Raw genomic sequence first — 19,223 nt, 5'->3', positions numbered from 1 at the left:
GTCTGTCATTCCGCCACTAGGGACAGTTTCACGGTCTAGAATGCAGCGTTGATATGATCGTCAAACTGTTTGGTAAAATTAGCGCACTGCAATTTGCTGATTCAATTACAGCGTCGAATCAGTAGCTCAAACAGAGATCACCAAACAGCAGCTCCTTGTAATTGTGTCTCCCAGAGGAGGAGTAAATCTGTTCTCGTCTGCTGTCCGTGAACAGGCACAGCCTAATGACGGCCCCTTTCAAGGGAGGGAGGGGGGGGCATAAACTACCGAGCCGGAGGTCGGACTAGAAGCTCTCTACCAGCATTGTACGTGGCCTTTTAGGGTGTGAACCCGTGGCTTGGCTTAATTCAAACCGAGCCATAATATACTGCGCCATTAATGCTTCTCGAATGACCCGGGTGCATTTTCAGTTTGTTTTTTTATACTGATTGCGATCGATGTATGTGAGGCGGTGCGGGGGTTTAAAGGGTCCATTTAGAAAAGAATGACGTTTGAGGAAGTTAATGGGGGTAGAAACACGTGTATGGAATTAGTAGAAAACACATTAAATGATTATTTTCATATTTTTTTCGAAGTGATGTATTAATGTGTGTGTAAGATATTTTAGAGCGTTTAAGGGACAGTAAAGGTAGATGAAATAGGGTGAAACAATGTGCATCCGGCATTAATCTGCGGGTATGTGCCCGTGCGTGTACGTGAATACATATATTCACCATTCCAGCGACATGAACTGTGAATCAATAAACACATGATTTGGAGTTGGCGCAAAGATTGACAATACATTCCCATGTGCATTGCTGCAGTTCAAAGGGCAAAGGAGATGTTAGCACAGTAGTACTCGACACATGCTTTCACATTTTCACTATTAGTCGCATTCTAAAATGTTTGCCCTTAATTTTGTGGCGTTTATGGATGAACTGAAATTTTAAGGCAGGGTTGAATTTTATATACTTGTATATTCTCTTTTCTATATTGCGTGACTTATGTCGAATCAACAAAAGATATTTGGCAATGCCTACCGTGAAAATGTGCATCTTTTACTGCTTCACGTGTAGTCTCAAGGCATGTTAGTCATAATATGTTTTTTGCCATGCTGTCGTTTCCTGTGAGGGTTTTGTGAAGCAGCCACACACAACGGTTGCATTCACACCGTTGGATAAAATATCACCATTTATATCAGTGAGGGCGGAGATAAGCGTCATGATACACACCAGGCACCGCCTCCCGTGGTTCATCGCCCGTCCCACTCACAACAATGGTAATAAAAGAACACATGGTTTATTGTATGTTATTTTTGTTACTTTTATTCGTAGAAATCATAGGTATTTAGGCCAAACCGAAAACCGAAGAAATACACGTGGCTCACGCCAGCGAGCCCTGTGGTTATGACGTAGAAATTACCCTCTTAAATATGCACACCTGCTTCACGTTTATTTTCCATGGGGTATAACATTTATTTGTACACCTGGGAATGTGCCGTACTGTTCAGACGGTGAATTGTTTTTCTCGTCTGACTGAACTCTGTCCTCGTGCTCTGTTTACTGCAAGTTCACGGTTCCCATTGTTGTGTTATCGTCAATAGAAAGGTAGGAAACGCACGTTTTCTCTCTCAGTCTACACATAGAAAAACCGGAGGGACTTTCTGCATCCGGGGTGAGCGCAGTTGCGGGGGGGGCACATTTTATTACCCTTGAGTCTTCTTAGCCGGAAGTCCCTCTGATTGCTTCAGTACCTTTAGTGGGAATTCTGTCCTGCCAATCTCTTGAGGTCCATCAGTTGGATGCCAGCCTCCCTGATTGCCACTAAAATATTGAGCCTCTCGCAGTAGGGGGGCGGGAACGGGAGCCGAGGCAGCGGTAGGGGGGCGGGAACGGGGCTGGGGAGACACAGAGAGCGAGGCAGCGGTAGGGGGGCGGGAACGGGAGCCGAGGCAGCGGTAGGGGGGCGGGAACGGGGCCGGGGAGACACAGAGAGCGAGGCAGCAGTAGGGGGGCGGGAACGGGAGCCGAGGCAGCGGTAAAAAGCAACAAAAAAAAGCAAGCACTCACCTGGACTTCTTCCGGGTGCCTTCAATGCCGGACCAGATTCGGGGGCGTTCCCGAGAACCGGCTTTCGGCTGACGTAGCCAAAAGCCAAAAAATCTCGGGAACGCCCCCGAATCTGGTCCGGGATTGACGGACAGAGCCAACTCCCAATGGTTAGCCTCCATTTATGGAGCTAGCCAATGGGAGGAGGGGGCTGTTACCCGACTCCACACACAGATCATAAGATTTTTCCTAGCGCATGCGTACTTTGTACGCATGCATTTGCTAGGCAAAACCTAAAAAGTAAATGACAAGTACTTGTAAAGCGCACAGCTACCTCTGGAGAGGTGTCCAGGCGCTGGGGGCCGTCGGGAAGATTAAGCGAGATATTGCCCAGAGTCACGTGGTGGTGGACTAACCAGCCGCCGGCACCGGGGATCGAACCGTGAGCCCCAGGCTCCCGTGGTAGTCGCCCTGGCCGCTGCGCCACACCTCTTCAAAAGTTGAGGGTGACAGTGAGGGAGGGGGAGGAATGGGGAGTGAGAGAGACGGAGAGGATGAGAGGGACTGAGAAGGTGAGGGATGTGAAGGGTGAGAGGGAGGGATGGGTGAGAGGGACTGAGAGGGTGAGGGATGAGAAGGGTGAGAGGGAGGGATGGGTGAGAGGGAGGGACAGGGTGAGAGGGACTGAGAGGGTGAGGGATGAGAAGGGTGAGAGGGAGGGATGAGATGGGGAAAGGGACAGGGAGGATGAAAGGTGAGGCAAGATCAGAGGGCCAGGGAAGGTGAGAGTGAAGGGTAGGGTGAGAGATCTGAGAGGGTGAGGTAGGGATGGGTGAGAGGGAGGGACAGGGTGAGAGGGACTGAGAGGGTGAGGGATGGGATGGGTGAGAGGGACTGAGAGGGTGAGGGATGGGTGAGAGGGAGGGACAGGGTGAGAGGGAGGTACAGGGTGAGAGGGAGGGACAGGGTGAGGGATGGGATGGGTGAGAGGGAGGGATGGGTGAAAGGGACTGTGAGGGATGAGAAGGGTGAGAGGGAGGGATGGGTGAGAGGGAGGGATGGGTGAGAGGGAGGGACAGGGTGAGAGGGAGGGACAGGGTGAGAGGGAGGGACAGGGTGAGAGGGAGGGACAGGGTGAGAGATGGGATGGGTGAGAGGGAGGGATGGGTGAGAGGGACTGAAGGTGAGGGATGTGAAGGGTGAGAGGGATGGGATGGGTGAGAGGGAGGGACAGGGTGAGAGGGACTGAGAGGGTGAGGGATGGGATGGGTGAGAGGGAGGGACAGGGTGAGAGGGACTGAGAGGGTGAGGGATGAGAAGGGTGAGAGGGAGGGATGGGTGAGAGGGAGGGACAGGGTGAGAGGGACTGAGAGGGTGAGGGATGGGTGAGAGGGACTGAGAGGGTGAGGGACTGAGAGGGTGAGGGATGAGTGAGAGGGAGGGATGGGTGAGAGGGAGGGACAGGGTGAGGGACTGAGAGGGTGAGGGATGAGAAGGGTGAGAGGGAGGGATGGGTGAGAGGGAGGGACAGGGTGAGAGGGACTGAGAGGGTGAGGGATGGGTGAGAGGGACTGAGAGGGTGAGGGACTGAGAGGGTGAGGGATGAGTGAGAGGGAGGGATGGGTGAGAGGGAGGGACAGGGTGAGAGGGACTGAGAGGGTGAGGGATGAGAAGGGTGAGAGGGAGGGATGGGTGAGAGGGAGGGACAGGGTGAGAGGGACTGAGAGGGTGGGGGATGAGAAGGGTGAGAGGGAGGGACAGGGTGAGAGGGACTGAGAGGGTGAGGGATGAGAAGGGTGAGAGGGAGGGACAGGGTGAGAGGGACTGAGAGGGTGGGGGATGAGAAGGGTGAGAGGGAGGGATGGGTGAGAGGGAGGGACAGGGTGAGAGGGACTGAGAGGGTGAGGGATGAGATGGGTGAGAGGGAGGGATGGGTGAGAGGGAGGGAAAGGGTGAGCGGGACTGAGAGGGTGAGGGGTGAGAAGGGTGAGAGGGATGGACAGGGTGAGAGGGATGGACAGGGTGAGAGGGACTGAGAGGGTGGGGGATGAGAAGGGTGAGAGGGAGGGATGGGTGAGAGGGAGGGACAGGGTGAGAGGGACTGAGAGGGTGAGGGATGAGATGGGTAAGAGGGAGGGACAGGGTGAGAAGGACTGAGAGGGTGAGGGAAGAGAAGGGTGAGAGGGAGGGATGGGATGGGATGGGGAAAGGGACAGGGAGGATGAAAGGTGAGGCAAGATGAGGGTAAGGGAAGGTGAGAGTGAGGGGTAGGGTGAGAGGGATGGGCAGGGTGAGAAGGAGGGTGGGACAGGGAAGGGTGTGGGATGTGGAGATTGAGAGGATTAGAGATGATAGAAAGAGTAAATGGTACCGTTAGAGTGACAAGTACCTCTTCGAAAACCCAGAAAACACCCTCTGTCCCCTATGACAACCTCCTGACCCCCCTGGCATGACCACGTCTTGTTTAGTCTGCCTCTATCCAGAAACTGTTCATTTCTTACCCCTCAAACTTTACTCGCCTCTTGGCGGGTCTGTCTTTCCTCGGTTCTATACCCGCTTGCCTGCAGTTGGTGGAGTCTCAAGAGTTTCCCCGGGCAGCTCTGGTATGGGGCAGGTCTTGGAAACCAGGAGTATTCTAGCCTGAGCCCGGCTCTGCTTTTGCAGGGATTAACTCTTTTCTTCCTCTGCACTCATATCCAAAGTCTCTGATCGAATCAATCAAGCAGCATTTATAAAGCGCAGCACGGTCACCCCTAGGGGTATCTGGGCGCTGTGGATGTGAGGGTCAGTTGAAGAGCCGGCCAGAAACGAGCAGTAGGAGGAAAAATAAAGGTCAGAAATTAGCAGAAAGAGGAAAAATAACAGAAGGAAAATATTGGGCAGAAACTATCAGAAAGAGGAAATGGAAATGACCAGAAAGGAAAAATAAAGGTTAGAAACGAGCAGGAAGAGGACAAATAATGGGGAGAAGTGAGCAGAAAGAGGCAAAGTAAAGGTAAAAAACGAGCAGCAAGAAGAAAAATAACAGGCAGAAATGAGCAGAAAGAGGAAAGATGATGGGCAGAAATGAGCAGAAAGAGGAAAGCTGTTAGACCTGGCACCTTGGCGTGAGTCTCCCTTCCACTTTTTGCTGATGTGCCTCCGATGTTTTGCTGGTTTTCCGATACTCAGGGCACTGCGCCACGGCTGATCCGTGCCGCAGTGCAAGTGCTCCCTACTGTAAATTGTACATGCGATTGGTCTCCATGATTGGTTCTTTGGATTTACTGTTAGTCCCTAGTAAAGTGCACAGGAGAGTGCCGGGGCTTGTAGATGCCAATACTGCTGGTGGGCCTGCAGCGCCGGTTGCGCCACCCACCGAAGCAGCCGTAAAGATGTGTCTGGGAACTGCGACCGCAGAACCCGCGTGCGGTCTCGTACCGTCACGCTAGCTGGGCAAGTGTCCCCACTTGCCAGCACCGACCCTTCCCTTGACTACATGTTAGTCACCCCTATGGTAGGCCTGCGGGCAGGGTGCGTTGTAGGTGTAAGGTAGGACAAGCCCTGATGTGCGTGGCATGTCCTAGTAGTGACTTACAACCAAGACCGTATTTCACTATTGAAGGCTACCTGCTCCATTAGGCCAGACTGAGCTGTTGGAATTATTACACCCTATAATCCCCGCGGGCTCAAGGAGCATGGTAGCGAGTCATGTTTAGTATGCCTGAACTCAGGATGATAAAGTATTTCTTGTAGTCAAGTTTATTTTAGTATCCTGGGTTTGCAAATGCTACTTTTAGAAAGTTAGCCTTTGCTTGCTTAGCCATTTCAGCCCGCCTCTGCTGGTATGTGTATCTGACTGTCTGGGATGTGTGAGTGACAGGGCTGGAGGGATGACAGGTGGTGAATGCGCAGATTACACCTTAGTGGGAGGTAGGAGTGCCTCTTGACTCAAACTGTAGCTGTGCTCGACCACCACAATGCTGGCTCCACCCTCCTGGGGAGCGGCGGATGACTCTGCCGACGCCTGGCCCAGGAAGGGCGCAGCCCCCATCAACAAGGTACTCTGGCCACCCCTGTCCGGACAATGCTGGCTCCACCTCCTGTGGGGCGTCTGATGCGCCTGCCCCTCACACTGAAAGCGGAAGCCGGAGTACACCCACTGGGGTACTCAAAGACTGAGAGTGGCTATGCAAAGGCCCCCCTGGCCTGCGAGAACAAAAGAATTGGCCTATAAAAGAAGGAGCCCTGCTCCTTGAAGATTAGATCCGGTTTGGGCCACAGAAGGACTCTACCCTACGAGAAGGACCGTGAGAGACAAGGAAGGGTGCTGACTCTTGCCTGTGTCTGGTGCCTTGCTGCTGAAGGAGAGGAAGAAGAAAAGACTACGAAAAGACTTTTGCTTTACTTTGTGCCAAACTCTGCTAAAGAGATCTCCAAGGGCTTGCAACCGAACTTGCCCCCTGACCAGCGTCCCAGGACCAGTGGACGCTACCCCCTTGGAAGAAAGCGACTGCGGGTGCTGACCATCGCCGCAGCACCGACGGAGGAATCTCCTCCAAGGCAACGACATCCACCTGACCACCGTGACCGGGGCCCAAAGCACAAGCGAGAGCAAAGTAAGGACCAGCCGCCGCTGGCCCGAACACCGTGACCGCAGCTGCACCGGGAGCCCGAGAGCACAGCGAAGGAGGACCCGTCCGGTCCGAGCTCTCGAGGTGACTGCATAACGAGCAGCCACTCACCTGCAAAGACGGACAGTTGCCCTGGGAGAGTCCGCAAGGTCGATAGCCTGTCCGACAGCCCAGCTGTAAGCCCACAGCTGCCCCGGCACTTGGCTGGGTACGTCCTGCACTTGGGGACCGTACTGCCACTTGCCGCCACCGCACCGCCGCCGCCTCCAGGGTCGGAGCGAACGACAAAGAGAGGACCCTGCCGCCACAGAACACCGCTGCCCCGGATGACCAGTGACCTGCTCGGCTGAAGAGCCGCAACGATCAGCGACCCCGGGAAGGCAACGCGACGTGGGACAGATCCCCTGGAAGCCGCTGGCTCCACAAGAACTTGGGTTAACACCGGCCTACGGGCCGCAAGAGAACTGCATAAGAACTGTGGTAACCTGAACTAAGTAAACTTGCAACCGTTATCATAAAGTACGTTGACTGTATTCACAAGCCTGCTTAAAATCTATATAAAGATATATATTTTTACAGAATACAGTCTGGTCTCGTTGTGTGGTGGGTTGGTTGCAAAGGTGTACTATTGCAAGTGTTTAACCCTATGTGCCCCAAAGATTAGCCTACGACTGCTTAAGCCACACTACCTAGAGGGTAAGCAGAGGTTGTCTGGAAGGTAACCCTCAGCCCTGACGAGGAAGAGAGAGTCCCTGCTTGTCGCTAGTGTTGCACTGCGCCAACTAGAGCCTCCCCCTTCCTACATTGGACGCAGCGGTGAGGATTTCGAATTTACACTTGCGATATCTATACCTGAGCTTCTGACCACTACACAAGGATTACGGTCCAGTTACTTAGCCACAGACTTTGTTTTTTGAATTTTGCCGAAAGAAGATTCCGAGTGCGAAAACCATGCCGGGCACGAAGAGCCTGGATGGAGCGGGGTCCACGACCTCGGAAGTGTTTGAGATCGAATGGAACGCCGCAAAGCTGGATAAATACTCAAAGAACGAGCTGAAGTTTTTTTGTAAGAAACTCAAGGTTCCGCACGCTGGTTGCAAGAATAAGCCAGAATTCTACAAGGCCCTGAAAGCCTGGGTAGAGTCCAGAAAGACCCCGGAGGATCAAGACGCCCTCGCCGAGCAGAATGCGACGGAGGAGCAGAATGCACTTGGGGATCTGATCGACCTCGAGAGGCAAGACAGCGTGCACAGCTTTGGTAAAGGCCTGTCGCCAGAGGAGCTGGCGGACAGGAAGGAAACGAGGAATCACGAAAGAAAGCTGGCAGAATTGAAAATCCAGCTGGAGCTTGAAACGAAAAGAATGGCGCTGGAAGAGCGAAAGCACCAGATGGATTATGAAGTAAAAATGAGGGAGATAAGTCTCAAGGAGAGAGACTTGGATCGTCCTCCCTCTGGTGGCAGCACATCGCCAGTGCAGGTAGAGTCAAGAGTGCACATCCCGAAGGACGTAGTTAAGGAGTTCTTTAAGGGGGATGACATAGGACAGTGGTTTAGGGCATACGCGGTAGCCATGTCCTCCCACCGGGTCCCTGACAAGGATTGGGGAGCGGGGTTGTGGGGAAGGTTCCTTAGCGAAGGGAGAGATACCTTGCTAGATTTGCCCGTTGAAAATCAGAGATCCTATGCCCACATGAAAGAAGCTTTAATGAACAGGTACGGGCTTACCCCTGAAATGTATAGACAGAAGTTTAGGGGATGTACTAAGCGGCCTGGGAATACGTATGTGGAGTATGTGACTTACTTTTGCAGAGCACTGGATGGTTGGGTGAAAGGTAACAAAGTTAATGATTTTCAAGGTCTCTTTGATTTAATTGCATGGGAGCACTTGTCTGATCACTGTTTTCCTGAGTTACGCCAACACCTGATCGATAGCAAGCTGTCCAACCCGAGGAAGCTTGCTGAGGAGGCGGACCGCTGGCTCAGCACCAGGGTCCACAAGGGTCCCGTGGGAGACTCCGCCAAGAGTGGGCAGGGTCCCCAGCAGAAGAGTGGGGGGGACAAAGGGGGAAAACAGAAAGGGTTCCAAAAAGGCCCCCAAAGTAGTTCCCAAGGGAGCCCGCAGCAGGGTTCTCAGCCTCCCCCACCTCCGAAGCAGAATGGGGCCCCGACAGGTAAACCTGTTCCAAAGGGGCCCTTCAATTCTTTCAAATGTGGCGAGCCTGGGCACATATCCAGTGACCCCAAGTGTCGCCTGTTTGGAAAACCCGCACCCACTGGTGCTCCGCCCCGACAAGTGACTAGCGTTCACCTGGGAGAAGAAATGATGGTCCCGGGGGGTGGAGATTCCGTTCACATGACCCTAGTCTCGCTAGGAGACAGTGAGATGATCCCTACGAACTACCTGCCCTCTAACACTAAGAAATATGGGCAGGTGGTGATCATCAATGGTAAGGAAGCGGAGGCTCTTAGAGACACAGGAGCCAGTGTGACTGCAGTGAGGCAGCACCTGGTGTCTCAAGAGCAGGTTGTACCCCATGCCTACTGTAGGGTTATCAACGCTGATAATTCAGAGAGTCAGTGTCCGATGGCTCAAGTTCCCTTCGAGTGGGGGGGGGTCTCTGGTACTCTGCAGGTCTGTGTAAGGAAAACCATGCCTGTTGACTGTTTGCTAGGGAATGACTTGGAGCACTCCCCTTGGGAAAAGGTGGAGAAGACAACTCACCTGCGGATGGTGGGTCTGCCTGACTGGGCGTGCGTGACCACCCGGTCAATGGCAGCCAGTAGGGGTGATCGAGAGGTCCTGGGGCCTGAAGGAGAGGCCCAGGAACCGGCCTTAGGGAGAAGGCGCAGGGGGCGCGGGAAACCGGCTCCTGAAGTTCCCACGGTCCAGGAGGAAGCAGACCTCGAGGGGGATGCCCTGGAGCCTACAGGGGAACAGATCGCCGAACTGGGGGACCTGCCTGAGCTGACCCATTGGCAGCAAGAAGGAGGACCCTCCAGGGAGGAATTCTGCAAGGAGCAGAAAGAATGCCCTTCTCTCGTGGGTATGCGGCAGCAGGCTGCAGACCAGGCCAATGGTGTTCAGGCCAAAACACATTACGTGTACTGGGAGAACGACCTCCTGTATTCGGAGCCTAAGGCTGCTGAACCTGGGTCAGCCCGTGTGCTGGTGGTACCCCAGAAGTTCAGAGCCTTCCTACTGGGTCTGGCTCATGATGTGCCTTTAGCAGGACATTTGGGGATGGACAAGACCTATGACAGGCTTGTCACCCACTTTTACTGGCCCCAAATGCATAAGAGTTCAGATGCTTATTGCAGAACCTGTCCAACTTGCCAGGCAAGTGGGAAGACGGGAGGGAAGAACAAGGCTCCCCTCCAACCCTTCCCTGTGGTCGGTACGCCATTCCAGCGAGTGGGTATTGACATCGTTGGGCCTCTGGACCCCAAGACAGCCATGGGCAACAGGTTCATCCTGGTCTTGGTGGACCATGCCACCCGGTACCCTGAAGCCATCCCTCTGAGGACAGTGACGGCTCCCGTGGTGGGGCGTGCACTGATGGGAATTTTCTCACGGGTAGGATTCCCTCTAGAGGTGGTGAGCGACAGGGGGACCAACTTTATATCGAAGTATATGAAGTCCCTTTGGCAGGAGTGTGGCGTAACGTATAAGTTCACCACGCCCTACCATCCCCAAGTAACGGGTTGGTTGAAAGATTCAACCGAACCCTAAAAGGCATGATCATGGGCCTGGAAGGTCCGATGAGGCGTAAGTGGGACGTCCTCTTACCATGCCTGCTCTTTGCATATCGCGAGGTGCCACAGAAGTCCCTAGGGTTCAGCCCCTTTGAACTACTGTACGGTCACCCCGTGAGAGGACCACTGAGTTTGGTAAAGGAAGGCTGGGAGCAATCTCCCAGGAAACCTCCCCAGAATGTATATAGCTACATGCTGGCCTTCAGAAACCAGACCAGACGCTTCAGACAACTTGCCGAGGCAAATCTGGAAGGGAGCCAGGAGGAAATGAAGCGGTGGTACGATCAGAATGCCACTCTGGTCGAGCTTCAGCCTGGACAAGAGGTGTATGTCCTGGCCCCAGTGGAGCCCTGTGCCCTTCAAGATAAGTGGACAGGCCCATTTGAGGTTGTGGAGCGCAAGAGCCCCGTGACATACTTGGTGGACATGAAGACGCCCAGGAACCCTTTGCGGGTCCTACATGTCAACCGCCTCAAGCCCCACTTGCGAAGGTCCGAAGTGGGCATGTTGTTGTCAACCGATGACGGAATGGAGGAGGAGTCGGAGCCTCTCCCTGACCTCTTGGTGGCCTGTGAGAAGGATGGGTCAGTGGATGGAGTTAACCTCTCACCCACCCTGACCGCCGAACAACAGGAGGACTGCCGCCAGTTGCTGGGGCAGTTTCCAGACCTGTTTTCCCTGGTTCCGAGTGTCACAGATTGGTGCGTCCATGATGTGGACACTGGAGACAGCTTACCTGTGAAGCACAAGGCTTACAGGGTGACTGACAGGGTCCGGGCCTGCAACAAGGAGGAGGTCTCCAAGATGCTTGCCCTCGGGGTGGTTGAGTATTCCAGCAGTCCTTGGTCCAGCCCCGTGGTCTTGGTTCCGAAGGCTGCTGCGCCGGGAGCCACACCCGAACTCCGGTTCTGTGTGGACTACAGAGGACTCAATTCAGTCACGAAGACTGACGCGCACCCCATCCCCCGAGCTGACGAGCTCATTGATCGGCTAGGGGCTGCCCGGTTCCTCAGCACGTTTGATTTAACGTCTGGGTACTGGCAGATCGCCTTGACCGATGGGGTAAAGGAGAGGTCGGCATTCTCTACACCAGATGGGCATTTCCAGTTCCGGGTTATGCCATTTGGAATGAAGAATGCCCCTGCCACCTTTCAGAGATTGGTCAACCAGGTGTTGGCTGGACTGGACGAGTTCAGTGCCGCCTACCTGGATGACATCGCGGTGTTCAGCGGCACCTGGCCCGAACACCTGCGACACCTCTGGGAAGTGTTGATGGCCCTGCGCAGAGCAGGCCTCACAATCAAGGCAAGCAAGTGCCAGATTGGGCAGGGTTCAGTGGTGTACTTGGGACACCAAGTTGGGAGTGGCAAGGTAGCACCCTTGCAGCCCAAGATCGAAACCATCCTGGCTTGGGAACCCCCCAAGACCCAGACTGCAGTGAGAGCCTTCCTGGGGCTCACTGGGTATTACAGGAGGTTTGTCAAGGGCTATGGCACGATCGTGACCCCCTTGACAGAGCTGACTTCGAAGAAGCAGCCCAGGAATGTGATTTGGACTGACACCTGTCAGAAGGCTTTTGACACCCTGAAGACTGCCATGTGCACGGCGCCCGTGCTCCTGGCTCCTGATTTCTCCAAGGAATTCATAGTGCAAACAGACGCTTCAGAGCATGGTGTAGGGGCTGTTCTTTCACAGATGACTGAGGAGGGCTTTGACCAACCCGTAGCCTTCATAAGTCGGAGGTTACTTCCACGGGAAAGTAGGTGGAGTGCAATAGAGCGTGAAGCATTTGCTGTGGTCTGGGCCCTGAAGAAGCTAAGACCCTACTTGTTTGGGTCTCACTTCCGAGTTCAGACGGACCACAGGCCCCTCAGATGGTTGATGCAGATGAGGGGTGAGAACCCGAAACTGTTGAGGTGGTCCATTTCTCTACAGAGTATGGACTTTACGGTGGAACACCGCCCTGGCACCGATCACGCCAACGCTGACGGTCTGTCCAGATTTTTCCGCCTTAGTGATGTGGAACTCCCTGGGGAAGGGTAGTTCCCCCCACATATCAGCTGGAGGGGACACATGTTAGACCTGGCACCTTGGCGTGAGTCTCCCTTCCACTTTTTGCTGATGTGCCTCCGATGTTTTGCTGGTTTTCCGATACTCAGGGCACTGCGCCACGGCTGATCCGTGCCGCAGTGCAAGTGCTCCCTACTGTAAATTGTACATGCGATTGGTCTCCATGATTGGTTCTTTGGATTTACTGTTAGTCCCTAGTAAAGTGCACAGGAGAGTGCCGGGGCTTGTAGATGCCAATACTGCTGGTGGGCCTGCAGCGCCGGTTGCGCCACCCACCGAAGCAGCCGTAAAGATGTGTCTGGGAACTGCGACCGCAGAACCCGCGTGCGGTCTCGTACCGTCACGCTAGCTGGGCAAGTGTCCCCACTTGCCAGCACCGACCCTTCCCTTGACTACATGTTAGTCACCCCTATGGTAGGCCTGCGGGCAGGGTGCGTTGTAGGTGTAAGGTAGGACAAGCCCTGATGTGCGTGGCATGTCCTAGTAGTGACTTACAACCAAGACCGTATTTCACTATTGAAGGCTACCTGCTCCATTAGGCCAGACTGAGCTGTTGGAATTATTACACCCTATAATCCCCGCGGGCTCAAGGAGCATGGTAGCGAGTCATGTTTAGTATGCCTGAACTCAGGATGATAAAGTATTTCTTGTAGTCAAGTTTATTTTAGTATCCTGGGTTTGCAAATGCTACTTTTAGAAAGTTAGCCTTTGCTTGCTTAGCCATTTCAGCCCGCCTCTGCTGGTATGTGTATCTGACTGTCTGGGATGTGTGAGTGACAGGGCTGGAGGGATGACAGGTGGTGAATGCGCAGATTACACCTTAGTGGGAGGTAGGAGTGCCTCTTGACTCGAACTGTAGCTGTGCTCGACCACCACAATGCTGGCTCCACCCTCCTGGGGAGCGGCGGATGACTCTGCCGACGCCTGGCCCAGGAAGGGCGCAGCCCCCATCAACAAGGTACTCTGGCCACCCCTGTCCGGACAATGCTGGCTCCACCTCCTGTGGGGCGTCTGATGCGCCTGCCCCTCACACTGAAAGCGGAAGCCGGAGTACACCCACTGGGGTACTCAAAGACTGAGAGTGGCTATGCAAAGGCCCCCCTGGCCTGCGAGAACAAAAGAATTGGCCTATAAAAGAAGGAGCCCTGCTCCTTGAAGATTAGATCCGGTTTGGGCCACAGAAGGACTCTGCCCTACGAGAAGGACCATGAGAGACAAGGAAGGGTGCTGACTCTTGCCTGTGTCTGGTGCCTTGCTGCCGAAGGAGAGGAAGAAGAAAAGACTACAAGAAGACTTTTGCTTTACTTTGTGCCAAACTCTGCTAAAGAGATCTCCAAGGGCTTGCAACCGAACTTGCCCCCTGACCAGCGTCCCAGGACCAGTGGACGCTACCCCCTTGGAAGAAAGCGACTGCGGGTGCTGACCATCGCCGCAGCACCGACGGAGGAATCTCCTCCAAGGCAACGACATCCACCTGACCACCGTGACCGGGGCCCAAAGCACAAGCGAGAGCAAAGTAAGGACCAGCCGCCGCTGGCCCGAACACCGTGACCGCAGCTGCACCGGGAGCCCGAGAGCACAGCGAAGGAGGACCCGTCCGGTCCGAGCTCTCGAGGTGACTGCATAACGAGCAGCCACTCACCTGCAAAGACGGACAGTTGCCCTGGGAGAGTCCGCAAGGTCGGTAGCCTGTCCGACAGCCCAGCTGTAAGCCCACAGCTGCCCCGGCACTTGGCTGGGTACGTCCTGCACTTGGGGACCGTACTGCCACTTGCCGCCACCGCACCGCCGCCGCCTCCAGGGTCGGAGCGAACGACAAAGAGAGGACCCTGCCGCCACAGAACACCGCTGCCCCGGATGACCAGTGACCTGCTCGGCTGAAGAGCCGCAACGATCAGCGACCCCGGGAAGGCAAAGCGACGTGGGACAGATCCCCTGGAAGCCGCTGGCTCCACAAGAACTTGGGTTAACACCGGCCTACGGGCCGCAAGAGAACTGCATAAGAACTGTGGTAACCTGAACTAAGTAAACTTGCAACCGTTATCATAAAGTACGTTGACTGTATTCACAAGCCTGCTTAAAATCTATATAAAGATATATATTTTTACAGAATACAGTCTGGTCTCGTTGTGTGGTGGGTTGGTTGCAAAGGTGTACTATTGCAAGTGTTTAACCCTATGTGCCCCAAAGATTAGCCTACGACTGCTTAAGCCACACTACCTAGAGGGTAAGCAGAGGTTGTCTGGAAGGTAACCCTCAGCCCTGACGAGGAAGAGAGAGTCCCTGCTTGTCGCTAGTGTTGCACTGCGCCAACTAGAGCCTCCCCCTTCCTACAAAAGCTAACAGGCAGAATGAGCAGAGAGAGGTAAGAATATGAGGCAGGCAGGGCCGGACTGGGAACAACAACCAGCCCTGGCAAAGTGCTCGGCCGGCCCCCCTTCCCCATTGGAGGGGGGGGTTGGAGGTGCCGCCAAGCTCTTTGCCGGGGCTGGTTTTTGGCCGATTTTGGTACAGGGACGATTTTGCAGCTATGCTGCAAAAACGACCCTGCAACAAAAACGGTCCCCAGGGGGCCAAAACCGGCCCCCACCCGTGCGGCCCACCGGGGGATTGCCCGGTGCCCGCTATGGCCAATCCGGGCCTGGGGGCAGGAGTGAGCAGAAAAGAAGGCGGAAAACGAGTAGAAATCGAACAGAGGCACAAACCGAAGGCAGAAGAGGGCAGCAGACTGCAGACAAGCTGGATAGGAAAACTGTCGCAGGGGGAGCTGGCACGAGGACCTGATATGTGGTGGTGGAACTTACAGGAGTGAGGCTGGTTGAAAGGTAAAGCTGAGATAGCTGTGACCCTGCTGCCGCTGCTTCCAAACATAACCCAAGGAATGGTACGACACCACCTCCAGGAGGTGAACGGATGCTTCACACCTATGCACTGCAAGAGAGGCACTCTTTTGGTGCCTAAGACCAGGGCTTTAAGTGGGCCGGGTCTCACTGGGTCTGAGCACCGGTAGTTTTTTTAAGGGGGCCTCGAAGCGGGTCTCTATGTGGATCTGTTTTGTGCCCTGGAACAGGTGGTCCATTTTTTTTTCCCCCCACTGCAGTGACTTCCATGTGTACGTGGTGAGTATTGTAGAGGAAGGGAAATCCTTTAAAGGGAGTAATTTACTCTCTGGATTTCTCTTCTCTTTTTGAAACTCAGCAGCAGCAACATTGTCGTGGTGTCACCAGGGCTCTAAGTGGAAGCTTTTTCAATATTCTATACACGCCACATTTGCTGCTTATTTATCTTATGCAACTAACAACCATTGACAAAGCCAATAGTCCTGACTTCTTATAGGTATGATGTTACTTGTGTCAAATCTGGACACAATGACAGAAACAGCAAGATACAAGTCGGGCGGCACACTGTGCTAAACACAGATTTCAGCTTACGTGTGTTTAAGCCACGCCCTTAATTACATTGACCACGCCCATGAGAGGCCCCCAGTTTTTTCATCCCACTTAAAACCTTGCCTAAGACAACAGTTGGCCAATAAAATGCAGCTGAGCTGTAAAGAGGATGATTCACATCTGAAACCTCTTTATGTGGTTTTCGTAATTCTCAATTTGTGTTGCTATGACATTAGTTCTGGCAGACCGCAAAGCGGTCTCCCTCCGTATCTTTAAAAGGACCACTACTCCAGGAAAGCTGTTGCTGCAACATGCTTATGTAGGTATCGGCCCGGCCTCAAAAACAACTGGGGAGAGAACAAAAAAGAAGAAACAAACAAAAATAGGCCCTTCACAGCGACACCTTTCCGCCTAGATGTAACTGGACTGGGGCGAAAGGAGGACTCCTGTGGTACACAATAAAATCTAATCACCTCTTTGCCCCTCCAATTGCATTGGCCTACCTACTTTCAGAAGAATGCGCATACGTGCTGGCGTTGGGTTTCTTCGCGGCCTCTCCTGGTGTATCAGCCAAGGAGGAGTTTAGTAAAAATATGACAGCGGTGTAGCTGAGAGCTGCCCTGCTTTCATGTGACCCCCTGCTTTGTCTCAGTGCGGAGGGCGGGCAGTGTCTCTTGCCCCTCCTTGCATAAGGGCAAGGGTTGCGTTGGAAAAACAGAGCTCCCTGCCTTGGCAATGACAGGAAGTACTTATTTGCCACCGTGACCTTTCCCAGGATCTGCCTAAGTGGGTTTAATTGCTAGAAAAATAAGAATCCCATGGGAAATGGAGGCTGCAGCAGTGCCATCTTTGCAACTGTGACAGCAGCACCAGGGTCAATGGCATAGTAGTACGTGCCACTGAAGACCGTACCAGAGTTGTGTACAGGTGGCCAAAGTTACATTTAAAGGGCACACCACTTTCCTACAAGCAGCCAATCAGGGTCCCAAGAACACACCAAATGTTAGCACTCAATTCTGCACATATGGGGCAATTGAGTGTGACGCACTGCCGCTGTTTGCGCAGACCTGGCTTGGCAGTTCGGTCTGGACTGTTCCTATGAGGCACAGGGTCAAGATTGATTTGCATATGACCAGGTCTAAACTGGGGTGGCATGGTGAACAAAAGAATGATGGATTTAACCCAGATCTCTTGACTGGGGGTGAATGTTTTGATTTGTTCTGCATTCCATCCATCAATTGTGTCTCTTTTATTTATCCAACACAGCGCACTCTTATCCTTTCCCCGTGCACCGTTTGGGCAGCCTATTACCAATACAGGGACCATAGCACCATGGTCTAACGGTGCCTCCGTTGCAGGCATGATTGTTTTTGTCCAGAAAGGGGCACCTTCCTGCAGAAAAACAACCCAGAGAGGTTTTTCCTCTTTCTATGTGTGCCCCGGAACATGGAAAGAGGAAAAATGAGGAAACAAAAATATTTTTCCTCGTTATGCATCACCTGGGGAGGCGTAAGATCTTAATTCCCAGGCTTATAAGTCCTTGTAAATCTAGGAATGTGTAAATAAAAAGGGGGCTGAACACACTTGTAACACCTCCCTTGCGCAGAGTAAGGCAGCGCAGCGATTTGCGCTGCGTTGTCTGACTCCAGATTTATGAGGCCGCTCAAGGCCACGCAAAGTAGCTTTGCGTGGCCTAATAAATCTGACTTAGAGGCTTGTGTCACCCATGTACCACTTTTCATGGTGCAAACATGACGGACGCAGGGCTCTCATAAATATGCGCCTTAGTTCCCAACAGGCTGCACCACCCTATCTATGATAGGGGCACTCGGAGTCTGTGCACCACAGTGCACACCAAGGTCGTATGCCCTGCTCTTACTCTAGCTCCAGGTGACCCTCGGCTGGAGCTGACGTGAGGCCTTTCACCATGTACCGCCAAACGGCCGCACAGATGGTCCTGACAGATCACTAACACTGCTGCTAATGGTCACCTGAAAACGATGCCACATAGCCCAGCTAAGGGTTTTTATTTAGCAAAAATACGCAAAATTGGAAATAAATATCAACAAAAAAGTCAATTTGTTGAGAGTTGCAAGATATTTTACTTACACAAAATGGCACCGACCAGCAGCACCACGAAGGATACAACGACAATGGGCAGAGCGTATCCCCAGGACATGGCGTTCACGTGCATGCAGCGCAAGTTGAAGCCTAAGAGAAAGTCAAATATGTATTAAGAAGTTAGCATGAAGTTCATATCAACTGTAGAACACAATATGCTAGGGACATTTTTCTGCCAACACTTCAACAGTACTAGGAACACTTGCATCACTACCAGAGGGGTAACACAGGCCCCATTAGAGCCCCCTAACCCAACAGGGGCCCCATACAGCCCAAGGCCGATGAACATCTGTGAGATACAGGAGACATGCGGGCCCCTCTGCAGACTTTGGCCTGCATGAATTGTGGAGACAGACATATTATTGCCGCCTGCACTGCAGTTGTAGGTGACGAAATGGCTGTGGGCACGGGGGGACCCTAAAAAGAGTAAAAACACTCCCTTAATCACCGCGGGTAAACACTGGCATCACGAGTGTCCCATCGTTTGTTCGCAATGACATTTCCTCTTCACATCCTGTAGTGGGGCCTTTATATTGCGTTACGAAACTGATCACTGCTTACCTCATCGGAGCCATTATACGTAGGGGGCCAACCTCCTGCAAATCACTGCACCCTTCCTGAAAAGGAGCAGTGCAACTTAATCTACTAGAAGGTGTTTTACCATATGTCCTATCCAGAATAGGGACTACCAACATATTATGGAGGCCAGCAGACCTGGAGTTAAGAATAATAAATCTCTCCTGCTGTAGATATGCTTCCCTTGACGATATGTAGGGCGTCTACATTCTGGAGTGGATGTAAGGCAGATCAATAATAACACATGACTTGCTGGTGCGTCTTTACCCCTCGCTCATCAGGTAACGAACCCCAGAGATGGGCTGGCTATGCTTGCCCTCTCACTGAGGTGAGGCTGGAATTATAGCCACACTAGACAAAGAATTCAGACAGGGCATGACCAGTCCATATAGTGAGAGGGGCTCAACGTGAACATAAATGTGGCATGCAAGGATTGAGCCAACACTTTAGCCTACACCAGACACTGCTGTGAAGAGCTACACCCACCTGAGTGCTACTGCTGTGTAATAAACCCAGAGCACAAACTTCGATACTACAGCCAAAGGAGCCGATACGTACTGGTCCCCTGTCCAGGTATTGGGATGATGTATGCATTAAGAGTGCTCTGGCTTCAACAGAAACGAGACGCTAGAATTTCAGATAGAACTGTATGTATGTTTCAGGTACTTGTGT

At 53.1% G+C, this 19,223-nt stretch overlaps 1 protein-coding gene across 1 annotated transcript in view; it reads right to left on the bottom strand.

Moving 5' to 3' along the window:
* LOC147666700 (uncharacterized) overlaps nucleotides 1-19,223 on the bottom strand; it is a 173,230-nt gene that overhangs the window by 15,753 nt on the left and 138,254 nt on the right. Inside the window, exon 10 of the mRNA XM_086948956.1 lies at nucleotides 17,964-18,065. Within this exon, the coding sequence (XP_086805082.1) occupies nucleotides 17,964-18,065 (102 nt within the window). The remainder of the gene's footprint in view (nucleotides 1-17,963; nucleotides 18,066-19,223) is intronic.

This window comes from Lissotriton vulgaris, unplaced genomic scaffold, assembly GCF_964263255.1.
Source record: "Lissotriton vulgaris unplaced genomic scaffold, aLisVul1.2 SCAFFOLD_784, whole genome shotgun sequence".
Classification (NCBI taxonomy): Eukaryota; Metazoa; Chordata; class Amphibia; order Caudata; family Salamandridae; genus Lissotriton; species Lissotriton vulgaris.
This window is presented reverse-complemented; position numbering and strand designations above follow the sequence as displayed.